Below are 13,005 nucleotides of genomic sequence, written 5' to 3' on the forward strand. Positions count from 1 at the left end.
GATCCTCATCTCCAGCTGCAGGTACAGCTCGGTATTCCCAAATCAATCAGAATAGAGCTTTAAGGGGAACTTGGAGGTCTTCTAGTCCAACCCATTTAGGCAACAAAAACGGAATGCACAGGTACAGTATAGGTGGTACCGTGCTCCACAGTAGTAACTGTGAGAGGGATCTTGGAGTCCTAGTGGACAACCATTTAAATAGGAGCCAGCCGTGGGCAGCAGCTGCCAAAAAAGCCAACACAGTTCAAGGCTGCATCAACTGAGGGATAGAATCAAGATCACGTGAAGGGTTAATACCACTTTATAAGGCCTTGGTAAGGCCACACTTGGAATACGGCATTCAGTTTTGGTCGCCACGATGTAGAAAAGATGTGGAGACTGTAGAAAGAGTGCAGAGAAGAGCAACAAAGAGGATTAGGGGACTGGAGGCTAAAACATATGAAGAACGGTTGCAGGAACTGGGTATGTCCAGTTTAATAGAAAGAAGGAATAGGGGAGACATGATAGCCGTCTTCCAATATCTCAGAGGCTGCCACAAAGAAGAGGGAGACAAGCTATTCTCCCAGGCACCTGAGGGCAGAACAAGAAGCAATGGGTGGAAACTAATCAAGGAGAGAAGCAACTTAGAACTGAGGAGAAACTTCCTGACAGTTAGAATAATTCATCAGTGGAACAGAAGTTGCCTCCAGAAGTTGTGAATGCCCCAACACTGGAAGTCTTTGAGAAGATGTTGGATAGCCATTTGTCTGAAACAGTATAGGGTTTCCTGCCTAGGCAGGGGGTTGGACTAGAAGACCTCCAAGGTCCCTTCCAACTCTGCTATTGTATTGTACTGTAACCCCTGACTCAAGCTGCAGACCCTCTACCATTTCAGAGACGTGGCTGTCCACTCTCTTCTTAAAAGCCTCCAATGATGGAGCCGCCACAACGTCTGGTGGCAAGCTGTTCCACTGGCTAATTGTCCTCACTGTCATAAAATTCTTCCTTAGTTCCCGGTTGCTTCTCTTCTTGATTAATTTCCATCTTTCGCTTCTTGTTCTGTCTTCATGTGTTTTGGAGAATAGCTTCACCCCCTCAAACATTGGAAGACTGCTATCAAGTTGCTCCTAGTCCTTCAGATCTGGTGATAGCACAGAGTTTACGAGCTAATAGTGACAAGGCCTTGACTTATGACGTTGGGTTCTTAAAACTTAGAACATAGAATAATAGGGTTGGAAGGCACCTGGGAGATCAATGGGGAATCCAGATTCCTTAACAACCGTGTTACCAACTTAACAACTGCAGTTATTCGATCAACCAGCCAATCAGAACGGAGCTGAAAGGGACCTTGAAGGTCTTCTAGTCCAGCCCCCTGCTCTAACAGGAGACCCTCTACTATTCTGCACAAATGGCTCGCCGGTTTCCTCTTAAAAGCTTCCGCTGACGGAGCACCCACAACGTCTGGTGGCAGGCTGTTCCGCTGGTTAATTGACCTGACTGTTAGGAAGTTTCCTCTTCGTTCCAGGTTGCTTCTCTCCTTGGTTAGTTTCCATCCGTTGTTTCTTCTCTTGCTTTCTGGTGCTTTGGAGAATAGGTTGACACTTTCCCGCCCCCCCTTCTTCTTTGGGGCAGCTCCTCAAATACTGCTGTCATGTCACCCCCGGCCCTTCTTTTCACTGGAGTAGCCGTCCTGCCATCCTTCTTTGTTCGCTTTATGACGCCCCTGGCTACTTACGGCTTTCCCAGTGGTGGGTCCAGTGCTGAGCCCCAGGTGCCTTTCCTGTAACAGGCCGGGCGCTGGTCTGCTTTGCTAGGAAATGCTCTGATTTCTTTGAATTATTAATGGAAGCCTCTCCAGCGTCGGGGGCTGGCAGAGCCCCCACCCACCCACCCCCAATCTGTAGGCCGCCGCCCCTCCTCCTTCATTCCTGGGGCCTTTGGGGAAATGGAGATAGAATTAAATGCAGGTGCAGGAAAGGGAAGCTGCAGTGGGGAAGTTTCTCCCCTTTTAACCCTTTGCTTTCTCCGTCTGCGTACACGCCCCCTCCCCGTTGCCAGAGCGGCTAGGCTCGGTGTGTGTGTGTGTGCGTGTGTGTGTGTCAGATGCCCGTTGGCCTCCCCTCCCCACCCCACCTCAAGTCGCTATCCCGAACACTTGGAAGAGGAGGAGGGCAGGCAAGTTGGGGAAGAATGGTGGGATTGTGCGATGGAAGGGCCCTCCCGAGGTCATCTAGCCTGGCCCTCTTGGATGTAGGAAGCCAGCTCTAAGTCATCCCGAAGAGAGAGAGGGGTGCCGGATTGGAAGCAGAGGGAGAACATTTGGGGGCCACAGATCAGATACCCTTTAGAGCGGCTCCAAAGATTTACACACACACACACACACACACACACACACACACACACACACACACAGCAATAAAAACACCCCAAATAAATATCCATAGCAGTAGAGATACAGGTAATCCTTGACGGGGCTGAGAGAAGGGACTTATGGCCGGTTTTCCACCCTTACGACCGTTGCTGCATCCCCATGGTCACGTGATCAACATTCAGAGGCTTGGCAAGTGACTTATATTTATGACGGTGGCAGTGACCCAGGGTCCCCTGATTTCCCCTTTCGCGACCTTCTGATAAGCAACAGGGAAGGCAGATTCATTTCACAACCGTCTTGCTAATTTAACTGCTGTGATTCACTTAACGACGGTGTGCCAAAAAGGTTGTAAAATGGGGCAAAACTCACTGAACAGCCGTCTCAATGGAAAATTCTGGGCTCGGCTGCGGCCGTAAGTCGAGGGCTGCCTGTGCTACCCACGCAACAGCTTTCTCCCCCAGTCGCTTAACTTTTTAAGAGATAGGCAAAGAATCTCTGGGTCAATGCGAAGACTTCTCAGGGATTCAAGAGGCATTCATAGAAATGTGGCTTGCATTTAATTTCTGGAACAAACCAAAGCAAGATATCTGAGCGGGGTGCGGCAGAGAACCCGAATGAGAGAGAGAGGGAGAGAGGGAGGGAGAGAGAGAGAGGGAGAGAGGGAGGGAGAGAGGGAGAACAGGAATGAAAAACTGGAATTAAGACTGTCTGCCTGCAACTCCCGAGGGATCAGCAGGTGACAGTAAGTGAGAAACCCGATCTCCGTGGTCGCAGGAGGCTCACAGCTGAAGTGTGGTTGAGCTGTTGGCTTTAGCTGACAGACAGACAGACAGACAGAGGACTTGAAAATAATCTGCCAGTCCCTGCAACTGGTTTTGCAATGGGTGGAAACTCATCAAGGAGAGAAGCAACCTGGAACTAGGGAGACATTTCCTGACAGTGAGAACAATTAACCAGTGGAACAGAAATTGCCACCCGAAGTTGTGGGTGCTCCATCACTGGAGGCTTTTACGAAGAGATTGCACAGCCAAGTGTCTGGAATGGTATAGGCAGTGGTCACCAACTGGTGCTCCATGGACCACTGGAGGTCCATGAGAAAAATTTGGTGGCTCGCAGAAAAAGTATTTGCAATTTTTTATATTGCACTAAATCCGGGGTCCTCAAACTACGGACCCTGGGAAGGATACGTGCAATGAACGCTTGTGTTGCTGCAGAGAGTCTCCCCCTTTGAGGTCTTTTTGTGGGGGTCGGAGGGGGGCAGAAATTCCAACTTAGGGTCTGCTTCAGCCTCCTGGTGGGGGGCTTTGGGCAAAGGCTGGAGGGAAGAGCCTCCTGGTGGGGGGCTTTGGGCAAAGAGGGTGGCGAAGAGCCGGAGGGCCTCGTTCCAGTGGGACTGCATCATGGCCTGGAACTGGCTGACCATCTCAGCCCAGTGAGCCCCCAGGTGTCGGTTCCTGGCCTTGCACTCCCTCAGGTCCCTATGCTTGGGAAGCCTATGCTCCTAGTCCTCAGTGAGGTGCTTCTGCTGAGCCTCCTTCTCGGCCAGATCCAATTTAAACTCTTTTGCCAACTCTTTCTCCTGGGGGCTGCTTAGCTCCAGCAACTGCTCCCTGTTGGGGCCCTAAGGCGAGGAGGTGAGGATAGCGAGGCTGGCAAGGCGCTCCTCAATGTGAGTGACATCGACTGGCACACCTAGTCACATGACCACCCAGCCACGCCCACCCACCCGGTCATTAGGCAGATCATATTGGTGGTCCATGGGATTTAAAATTATGAATTTAATGGTCCCTGAGGTCCAAAAGGTTGGTGACTCCTGGTATAGAGTTTCCTGCCTGAGCAAAGGGGTTGGACTAGAAGACCTCCAAGGTCCCTTCCAATTCTGCCATTCTGCTGTTTTGAAGAGAGTAAGTGCAAAGTGTGGGCCCAATTGGCCAAAGAAAGCTCAGGACCGTATGGGTTGGACACATGCGGAAGAGGCCTTCATCCTGCAGTGGGTAGACAATGGCTAAAATGAGGAGGAGGAGGAGGACGAGGAGGAGGAGGAGGAGGAGGAGGACGACGAAGAGGAGGAAGATATGATGGACCTGTCATTCATTTTATTTGTGCATTTGCTTAATCAAAGAAAGAGACCACGTGAATCTCCTTTGCAACTCCAGGAGATTTGCAATAACTGTGGGTGTGTCTGTCTGCCTCAATAACAATTTTATCAAGGAAGGAAGGAAGGAAGGAAGGAAGGAAGGAAGGAAGGAAGGAAGGAAGGAAGGAAGGAAGGAAGGAAGGAAGGAAGGAAGGAAGGAAGGAAGGATATTTCTGCAACTGGCTGGAATTAAATTGGAAGCACCGAGTTCAGGATGTCTTCCGTTTTCCATAATATGAGATCTCCTGCAAAACCAGTAATTCTATCATCGTAATGGCTGGGAATCATGGGACTTGTAGTCAGGCAAAGCTGGAGAAGGCTGAATTGGGGAGGTTCTGCTGTGTGATGAGAGAAGCCGCCTTTTTCGAGTCCTCCACATGGTAGCTCCTTCCAAGGATGCCCAGCACAGCAAACGGCGGTTCTAATGTTAGTAAAAACAGCTTTTTTCCTGATGAGAATAAACAGAGAAGACAGTGAGGAATGAATAGACTTTGTTTTCCTGCAGAGGAGGTGCCGCGTTATTAGTTTCCTCGTAACTTATGCTTGGTTTAAGAGGAAATGGGTCCTGTAAGTCTTCTCTCTTAGGAGAACAAACGGTGCTCCATAATTATTCCCAAAACCTATCCGAGGGAAAATTGAGAGGCGATTCATCCCTGATCCTCCAAACTGTGAACAGGGAGTGGCTAAAAACTGGGTATTCTCTAAATCAGGTTGTTTTCCTGCAGATGTTTCATGACCCAACTAGGTAACATCATCAATGCTAGAAAGGAGAGGTGGGGGAGGAGGATTGTGCTCTCTGACCTTGGTTGTTTTCTTGCACATTTCTCCCAGAAGATCTCTGTATCACACCCCATGTGTCGATGCACTTGGTCCACTTAATTCCTTAACATTCTGAAACTTTTCTGTCCAATATTGTCCAAACCTTTCAGAGATTCAAATACGGACTGCGCAAATGCCAACAGCTAGTTTAGTGACCGTTCAAATTTACAACAGCACTGAAAACAGTGACTTATGACCATTTTTCACGTTGCGACCTTTGCAACTTCCCCATGATAATGTGATCAAAATCCAGATGCTGTTTCCGATTTATGGCCATTGTGGCCTCCTTGGGATCATGTGATCCCTTTTGGCGAGCTTCTGACAAGCAAAGTTGATAGGAAAGCCAGATTCACTTAACAACATTGTTACTAACTTAACAAGGGCAACAATTCATTTAAGAAATGTGGCAAGAAAGATGGTAAATTGTGGGGGGGGGGGGGATTTGCTGAACAAGTGTCTCATTTAGCAGCAGAAATTTGGGACTCAATTGTGGTCGTAAGTCAAGGACTACCTGTATTACCTCTGTCACTACCGCCCTATTTTCCCTCTTTCTCCCTCTGGATTCTTATTTCTTAGCTAAACAGATCTTGGAAAAAACAGTGGATGGAAATGTTATTTCCTTAGGGAATTGCACCGAGAAAGGGAAAGTTTGCCTCACTTTTGTGTGTGGGTTGCAGATTGGGAAGAAATTTTGTTTTGCATTGTAAAAAGGACGTCCCCTCTCTATTTTCTCTAATTACTCTTCCCTTTTCTGACTGAAAAGCCAAACCAGCTTTTCCTGGCCTCAGCAAGGTGGATAGAAAGAACGGAAAAATCAGCCTTCCTAACAGATCAGCATGGAAGCCCTTGTTAGTTGCGAAGTCGTGTCCGACCCATTGCGACCCCATGGACAATGTTCCTCCAGGACTTCCTGTCCTCTCCCATCCTCTGGAGTCCATTGAAGCTCAGCCCTACTGTTTCAGTGACTCTATCCAGCCCCCTCCTTCTCTGTCGTTCCCCTTCTTCTTTTGCCCTCCATCCTTCCCAGCATTCGGCTCTTCTCCAGGGAGTCCTTCCTTTTCATTAGGTGGCCAAAGTACTTGAGTTTCCTCTTCAGGATCTGGCCGCCTAAAGAGCAGTCAGGGTTGATCTCCTCTAGGACTGACCGGTTGGATGGCCTTGCAGTCCAAGGGACTCAATGCAGGAGTCTTCTCCAGCACCAGAGTTCAAAGGCCTCCATTCTTTGTCGCTCAGCCTTCCTCATGGTCCAACTTTCACAGCCATCCATTGCAACTGGGGAAACCATCGCCTTGACTATATGCACTTTTGTTGGCAGGGTGATATCTCTGGAAACCCTAACAATTTATTATTTTTAAAGCAACTTATTATTTAGATCTGTCTGATAGGTCTTACAGGAAAGCCCAAATGCTATGCTTGGAATACAGGTAATGCTCGAATTACAATGCCAATTGAGCCCAAAATGTATCTTTCTAAGCCAGGCGTTCGTTGAATGAATTTTCCTCACAGTGAGGACAATTAACCAGTGGAACTCCTTGCCACCAGAAGTTGTGAGTGCTCCATCACTGGAGTTTTTCAAGAAGAGATTGGGCAACCATTGTCTGGAATGGTATAGGGTCTCCTGCTTGAGCAGGGGGCTGGACTAGAAGACCTCCAAGGTCCCTTCCAGCTCTGTTATTCTATATTCTGTATATTATTATGTAAGTTCAGAAGACAAGACTAGGAGTGGCATGATAGCAGTCTTCCAGTATTTTTGAGGGGTGCCACAAAGAAGAGGGGATCAACCTATTCTCCAAAGCCCCTGAAGGCAGGACAGGAAGCAATAGATGGAAGCTAATTCAGGAGAGAAGCAACCTAGAACTAAGGAGGAATTTCCTCAATTAGAACTCAGTGGAACTCCTTGCCACCAGAAGTTGTGGGTGCTCCATCACGGGAGGATTTTAAAAGGAAATGGACAATCTGGAATGGTATAGGGTCTCCTGCTTAACTTCAGGGTTGGACTAGAAGACCTCCAAGGTCCCTTCCAACTCTGTCATTCTATATTCTGTAAATGTTCAGAAAAGAAGGACTAGGGATGACATGACAGCAGCCTTCCAATACTTGAGGGGCTGCCCCAAAGAAGAGGGGGTCAACTTATTTTCCAAAGCACCAAAAAGCAACGGATGGAAACTAATCAAGGAGAGAAGCAACCTGGAACTGAGGAGAAATTTCCTGACAGTGAGAACAATTAACCAGTGGAACAGCTTGCCACCAGAAGTTGTGGCTGCTTTATCATTGGAGTTTTTCAAAAAGAAACTGAGCAACTGTCAGGGAATCATGCAGCAGCTGTCCCAATGAAGTCAGGGACACTGACCCGAACTTGTAGTTTTATATAAATAAATATATTTAACCATCTATATTTATATCAATCAAACTAGGAGCATCGTGACGTAAAATCCACACAGGAACATCCTCATGAGGTAAATCACCCATTACATAGAAGAAAAAGGCGGGAAAGAAGGAAACGCCCCCTTTTACCCACAGCCACCAATCACAGCGCTAGTTGCCTCATGCAGGAGCCAGCTCTCTCCAACCAATCAGCTCCAAGTGTCTGTCCTGACAGATAGTACTACTATCATTTACATTTAAATTATCTTAACAACAACCATTTGTTTGAAATTGTGTAGGGTCTCCTGCTTGGACAGTGGGGGGAGGGTTGGACTAGAGGACCTCCTGAGGTCCCTTCCAACTCTGTTACTGCTATTGTGTTATTATGATACCATTCTGAAATGTGTATCTGAAAGTTTGGATAGTTTCAAAAAAAGAAAAATGATGAAAAGGGAGTTTTCATTTCGTATCAAGGCTCATGCGCCAATGCAGAATACTTTAATGCATAAAAATGAGGGCCGGCGAAAGAATTCTTGGTTGATTAATCATCTCCCTTTTAACTGATTGACTTAATTTGAATACATTTTCTTATTGCCGCTACCTCTGCCGCTTACTTTGGACCAAAAAAGAAAACTTCCTTCTATTCCTCTCTTTTTCTCCTTCCTGCCATCCCTCCCATCTATCTTCTTCCTTCCTTCCTTCTTTCTTTCCTTCCTTCCTTCCCTCTTTTTCTCCTTTCCTCCATCCCTCCCATCTATCTCCTTCCTCCCTTCCTTCCTTCCATCTATCAATCCACCCCTCTCTTCTTCTCCTACCCTCCATCCCTCCATCTATCTCCTCTTGTCCTTCCTTCTTTCCCTCTTTTTCTCCTTACCCCATCCCTCCCATTTATTTCCTTCCTTCCTTCCATCCATCCATCGATCCATCCATCCATCCCTCTCTTCATCTCCTTTCCCCCATTCCTTCATTATCTCCTCTCCTCCTTCCTTCCTTCCTTCCCTCATTTTCTCTTTGCTCCCGTCCCTCCCATCTATCTCCTTCCTTCCATCAATCCCTCCCTTTCTTTTTCTCATATGTCCCATCCCTCCCATCTATCTCTTGTCCTTCCTTCCTTCTTTCCTTCCTTCCTTCCAATGATCCCTCTCTTTCTTTTTTCATACATTCCGTCCCTCCCATCTATTTCTTCTTGTCTTTCCTTCCTTCCTTCCTTCCTTCCTTCCTTCCTTCCTTCCTTCCTTCCTTCCTTCCCCTCCTCCCTCCCTCCTTCCTTCTCTGAATAATCTGAATAATATACACTTCCATTTTTCATTGTTGATCATACAGTCAGTAAGAAGTTTGGACTGGATTTGGCATTTTTACCCACCAATGGAGTCCTTCCCAAGGATCTGGGCTAGGCAGATGTGCTTGTTAGAGGGTTTCCTGCCTAAGCAGGGGGTCGGACTAGAAGACCTCCAAGGTCCCTTCCAACTCTGCTATTGTATTGTATTGTATTGTATTGTTTGAGTTAATGAAAGGTATCATCACAGGATGTCAGCTCTTCCAAGTCAAGCTGCCTTTTGCAATTGACCGATGGTGAATTTGTCAATGCCGATGGTGTTTAAGGAGTGCGCCAGTTGTTTTGGGATTGCATCCAAGGCACCTATTACTAGTACCATCTTCGCTTGCTTTTGCCACAGTCATCCTACTTCTATTTGCAGGTCTTCCTATTTTGAGTTTTTCTCTCATTCTTTCTGTTCTCTTCTGCTGTTTCCAGCTATTGTCACTTCTGTTATCCAGACTTTTTTTTTCTTCCTTTTTCTAATCAACCATTGTTAAGTGTGGCGTGTTTTGTGGCGGGAGCTTCTCTGTTTGAATTCTCAAGTCCCAGAGCAATTTTATCTTTTTCATTTTCTTCATCTGTTTTGGTGGCTGTGTCTGGGGTGCAATGTTCAGGTTTTAAGACTTTTACGGGCGTCAACCTCTCTACAAGTTGGGCCGGTTGAAATTTTATTTATTTATGTAATTATTTTTTTAAATAAAAAATCAATTATTTAGCCTTTCAAAGGTAACTACAGGTAATCCTAAACTTACAGGAGTTCATTTAGTGATCATGCGTAGTTAACAACACCACTGAAAAAAATGACATAACCGTTGTTCACACTTATGACCATTGCAGCATCCCGGTGGTCACATGATCAAAATTCGGCCGCTTGGCAGCTGACTCATATTTATGACGGTTGCAGTGTCACGTGATCCCCGTTTGCGACCTGCTGACAAGCCAAGGCAATAGGGAAGCTGGATTCACTTAACAACAGGTTACTAATTTAACAGCTGCAGTGATTCACTTAATAACTGTGGCATGAAAGGTTATAAAATGGGGCAAAATGTAACAATTATCTCGCTTACCCAACATAAATGTTGGGCTCAATTGTGGTCGTAAGTCGAGGACTCCCTGTACCGGGCCGCAGTTGGGTTTTGGGTTTCCAAACAGCTGTTTCCTACAGCTGGGTCTCTCTCAGGTTTCATTTAATCTCCTAAAATTTCTCCTTCATTTATGATTTTTTTCTCCCTCCAGCCCTCTCACGGATGGGTTTTGCAGAGCAGTATTGTACTTTAATTCCCCAAATAAATGAAAACCAGTGCAGTAAATTTACTTTATACCTAACATTACCTTTGCCAAGTTCCAAAGCGGTTGAAATTCCTGCTTTTTTCCTTTCTGTACAAGTCCAGGTGTCTAAAATGTTGATTATAGTTCCCTGGAGTTTAACGTATTTGTTGTCTGGATTGTAAGGCCCACAGCGGTCATTTCCCAACTAGAGATTATTATATCACCAAAATATGCTTTCTTTGCAGAAAATCTGCAGTTCCAGGCTTGACAAATACAGAGCCAGGCCTAAAAATATAGCAGTTTATTTGGTGACAGCTTAGTAACCATTCAATGTTACAACGGCACTGGAAAAAAGTGACTTACGACCATTTTTCACACTTAACGACTGTTGCAGCATCTCTGTGGTCATGTGATAATGGTCACACTTTCCCGTGATCATGTGATCCCCTTTTGTGACCTTCTGACGTGCAAAGTCAACGGGGAAGCCGTAACTAACTTAACAACTGCGGGGATTCGTTTAACAACTGTGGCAGGAAAGGCCCTAAAAGGGGGCAAAGCACGTTGACCAACTGTGTTGCTTAGCAACATCAAGGTTGGGTTCAATTGTGGTCATAAGGCGAGGACTACCTATAGATAAAGTTGCACCTGGAGGGAGGATACAAGGAACTGGGCCTCCTCAGACTACCCATAGCAAAGTTGTTAGATGTTGTGTGAACTTTGCCCTCTGCTATAATGGAAGGCACAATGTTGTGCACCCAAAAGGATGCAGCTTAGTAGAATGAACCCCGGTGTGTAAATAAGAAAAATTGCATTTCTTCTGCAAATGAATATCTGGGAACTCTCAGAGGAAGCCTCTCCACAAAAAAAAAAAAAAAAGGAGCAATGGGGCAACCTGACCACCCCAATGTTCTTTAGATGTTTCTCCGGATTTAAATTCTCAAAAGTCCAAGGAACTCCTTTTGAGCTGTAGAGCCCTTGTTTGCTCTCCGAACTTGGTTGTTTTCTTGCAGATATTTCATGACCTAACTAGGTAACATGGGCAGGCTCCATATGTTGTATGTCAAAGATTACCTGTGGGGGAACGACTAGAAGACCTCCAAGGTCCCTTCCAACCCTATTTGTCTTTGACTCTGCTGTTCTGTTATTCTCTTACTTGGTTATTCTGTTACTCTGTTATTCTATTATTTGTTACTCTCTTATTCTGTTATTCTATTACTCTGTTATTCTGTTATTCTCTTACTTTGTTATTCTGTTACTCTGTTATTCTGCTATTCTGTTATTTCTTACTCTATTATTCTGTTATTCTATTACTCTTATTCTATTACTTTGTTATTCTGTTACTCTGTTATTCTGCTATTCTGCTATTTGTTATTCTGTTATTCTGTTATTCTATTATTCTATTATTCTGTTATTCCATTATTCTGCTATTCCGTTATTCTGCTATTCTGCTATTCTGTTACTCTGTTATTCTGCTACTCTGTTTCTCTGTTATTCTGCTGTACGGTTATTCTGTTTCTCTGTCGTTCTGCTGTTCCATTACCCTGTTATTCTATTTTTTTGGCTAGAAAGGGAGGCTGAGCTCAGCCCCTGCAGATGTTCTGTGTTGCAGCTGCTTAAACACCTTTTTTTCTCCTTTCTCTCCCTCCCACAGTGGTATTGGGCTGGCTCGGGCCCACTTTGAAAAGCAGCCCCCATCTAACCTCAGGAAATCCAACTTTTTCCACTTTGTGCTTGCCATGTATGACCGTCACGGACAGCCAGTGGAGATCGAGAGGACGTCTTTCATCGACTTTGTGGAAAAGGACAGAGTAAGGTCCAAAGTCATGCGCGGTTCTTGCAAACGTTGCCCCAACCACACACAGACACACACAGGAAACAGTCGGGATAGAATATCCTCAACCCCTTCCAGTTGCAGTTATTCTGATTTTTTCCCCCAGCAGCCATCAGAATCCGGGAGAGCTAGACAGTTGCTGGAGTAATGTTGAAAATATCCTTGATGGCTCCCTGAGCGCCTTTTTCATTCATGTATTTATTCTGTTATTGAACATTTGTATGGGGGGAAAAGGGAAAGAAAAGATAACCTACAGGAGACACCCAACATATAAAAGGAAGAAAAGAACAAGGAATAAGTGGCAAGCAAAAACACCCAAGAATCTAAAATAGCATAAAGGGAATTTTGCTGCAACCTATCATTATGACTTATAGCATTATAAACTACATCTGTCTTTTAAAGAAGGAAGTGGAAATCCCTCTTCACTTAAAGCTACCAGGTTAACATTTTTCATATGTTTTATTAATTGTCATTCCAAGATAAAAATACGAATAAAGCAAACGTTAGAAACCAAGAGAAAGTGAAAGAGAGAAAAACATGACTCCTGACTTTTTCAGCACGGTAAAATGCAAACCCCCCTCAACTTTAACATTTTGCTTTATACTTCACAACTTTTCAAGCCATTCCTATAATAAAAAAAACCCTTTCTAATCATCAACATTGAAGTTTCCTTTTTTTTTTCCAATTTCTAATAAAAAGTCCAGAACTGGTTTCCAAGTAGAAACAAAACTCGATAAAAACTTGATTAAAACAGTCCTTTTTCTTCTTCTCTGCTCACTCTGTCAAGCTATCTGCTTGGTGCAGTATAAATGGCTACTTAAAACTATCAGCTATGATACTTTCACTTCATGCTAGAAATCTAATTTTCCATAGAGTTAAAGGATGGTCTCTGGTTAAAAACCCTAATCTAATGAAGA

The 13,005-nt window shown here is 45.1% G+C and overlaps 1 protein-coding gene across 5 annotated transcripts in view; it reads left to right on the forward strand.

Annotated features, from left to right (window-relative positions):
• Positions 1 to 13,005, forward strand: part of LOC309395812 (transcription factor COE1-like) — a gene marked incomplete at its 5' end in the record, with an annotated part of 78,646 nt that overhangs the window by 8,664 nt on the left and 56,977 nt on the right. For all 5 annotated transcript variants that reach the window (XM_081960374.1, XM_081960375.1, XM_081960377.1 and 2 more), the window contains one exon: positions 11,909 to 12,065. In XM_081960374.1, the coding sequence (XP_081816500.1) occupies positions 11,909 to 12,065 (157 nt within the window). The remainder of the gene's footprint in view (positions 1 to 11,908; positions 12,066 to 13,005) is intronic.

Source organism: Natrix helvetica, assembly GCF_964273705.1.
Source record: "Natrix helvetica genome assembly, chromosome: 7".
Taxonomy (NCBI): Eukaryota; Metazoa; Chordata; class Lepidosauria; order Squamata; family Natricidae; genus Natrix; species Natrix helvetica.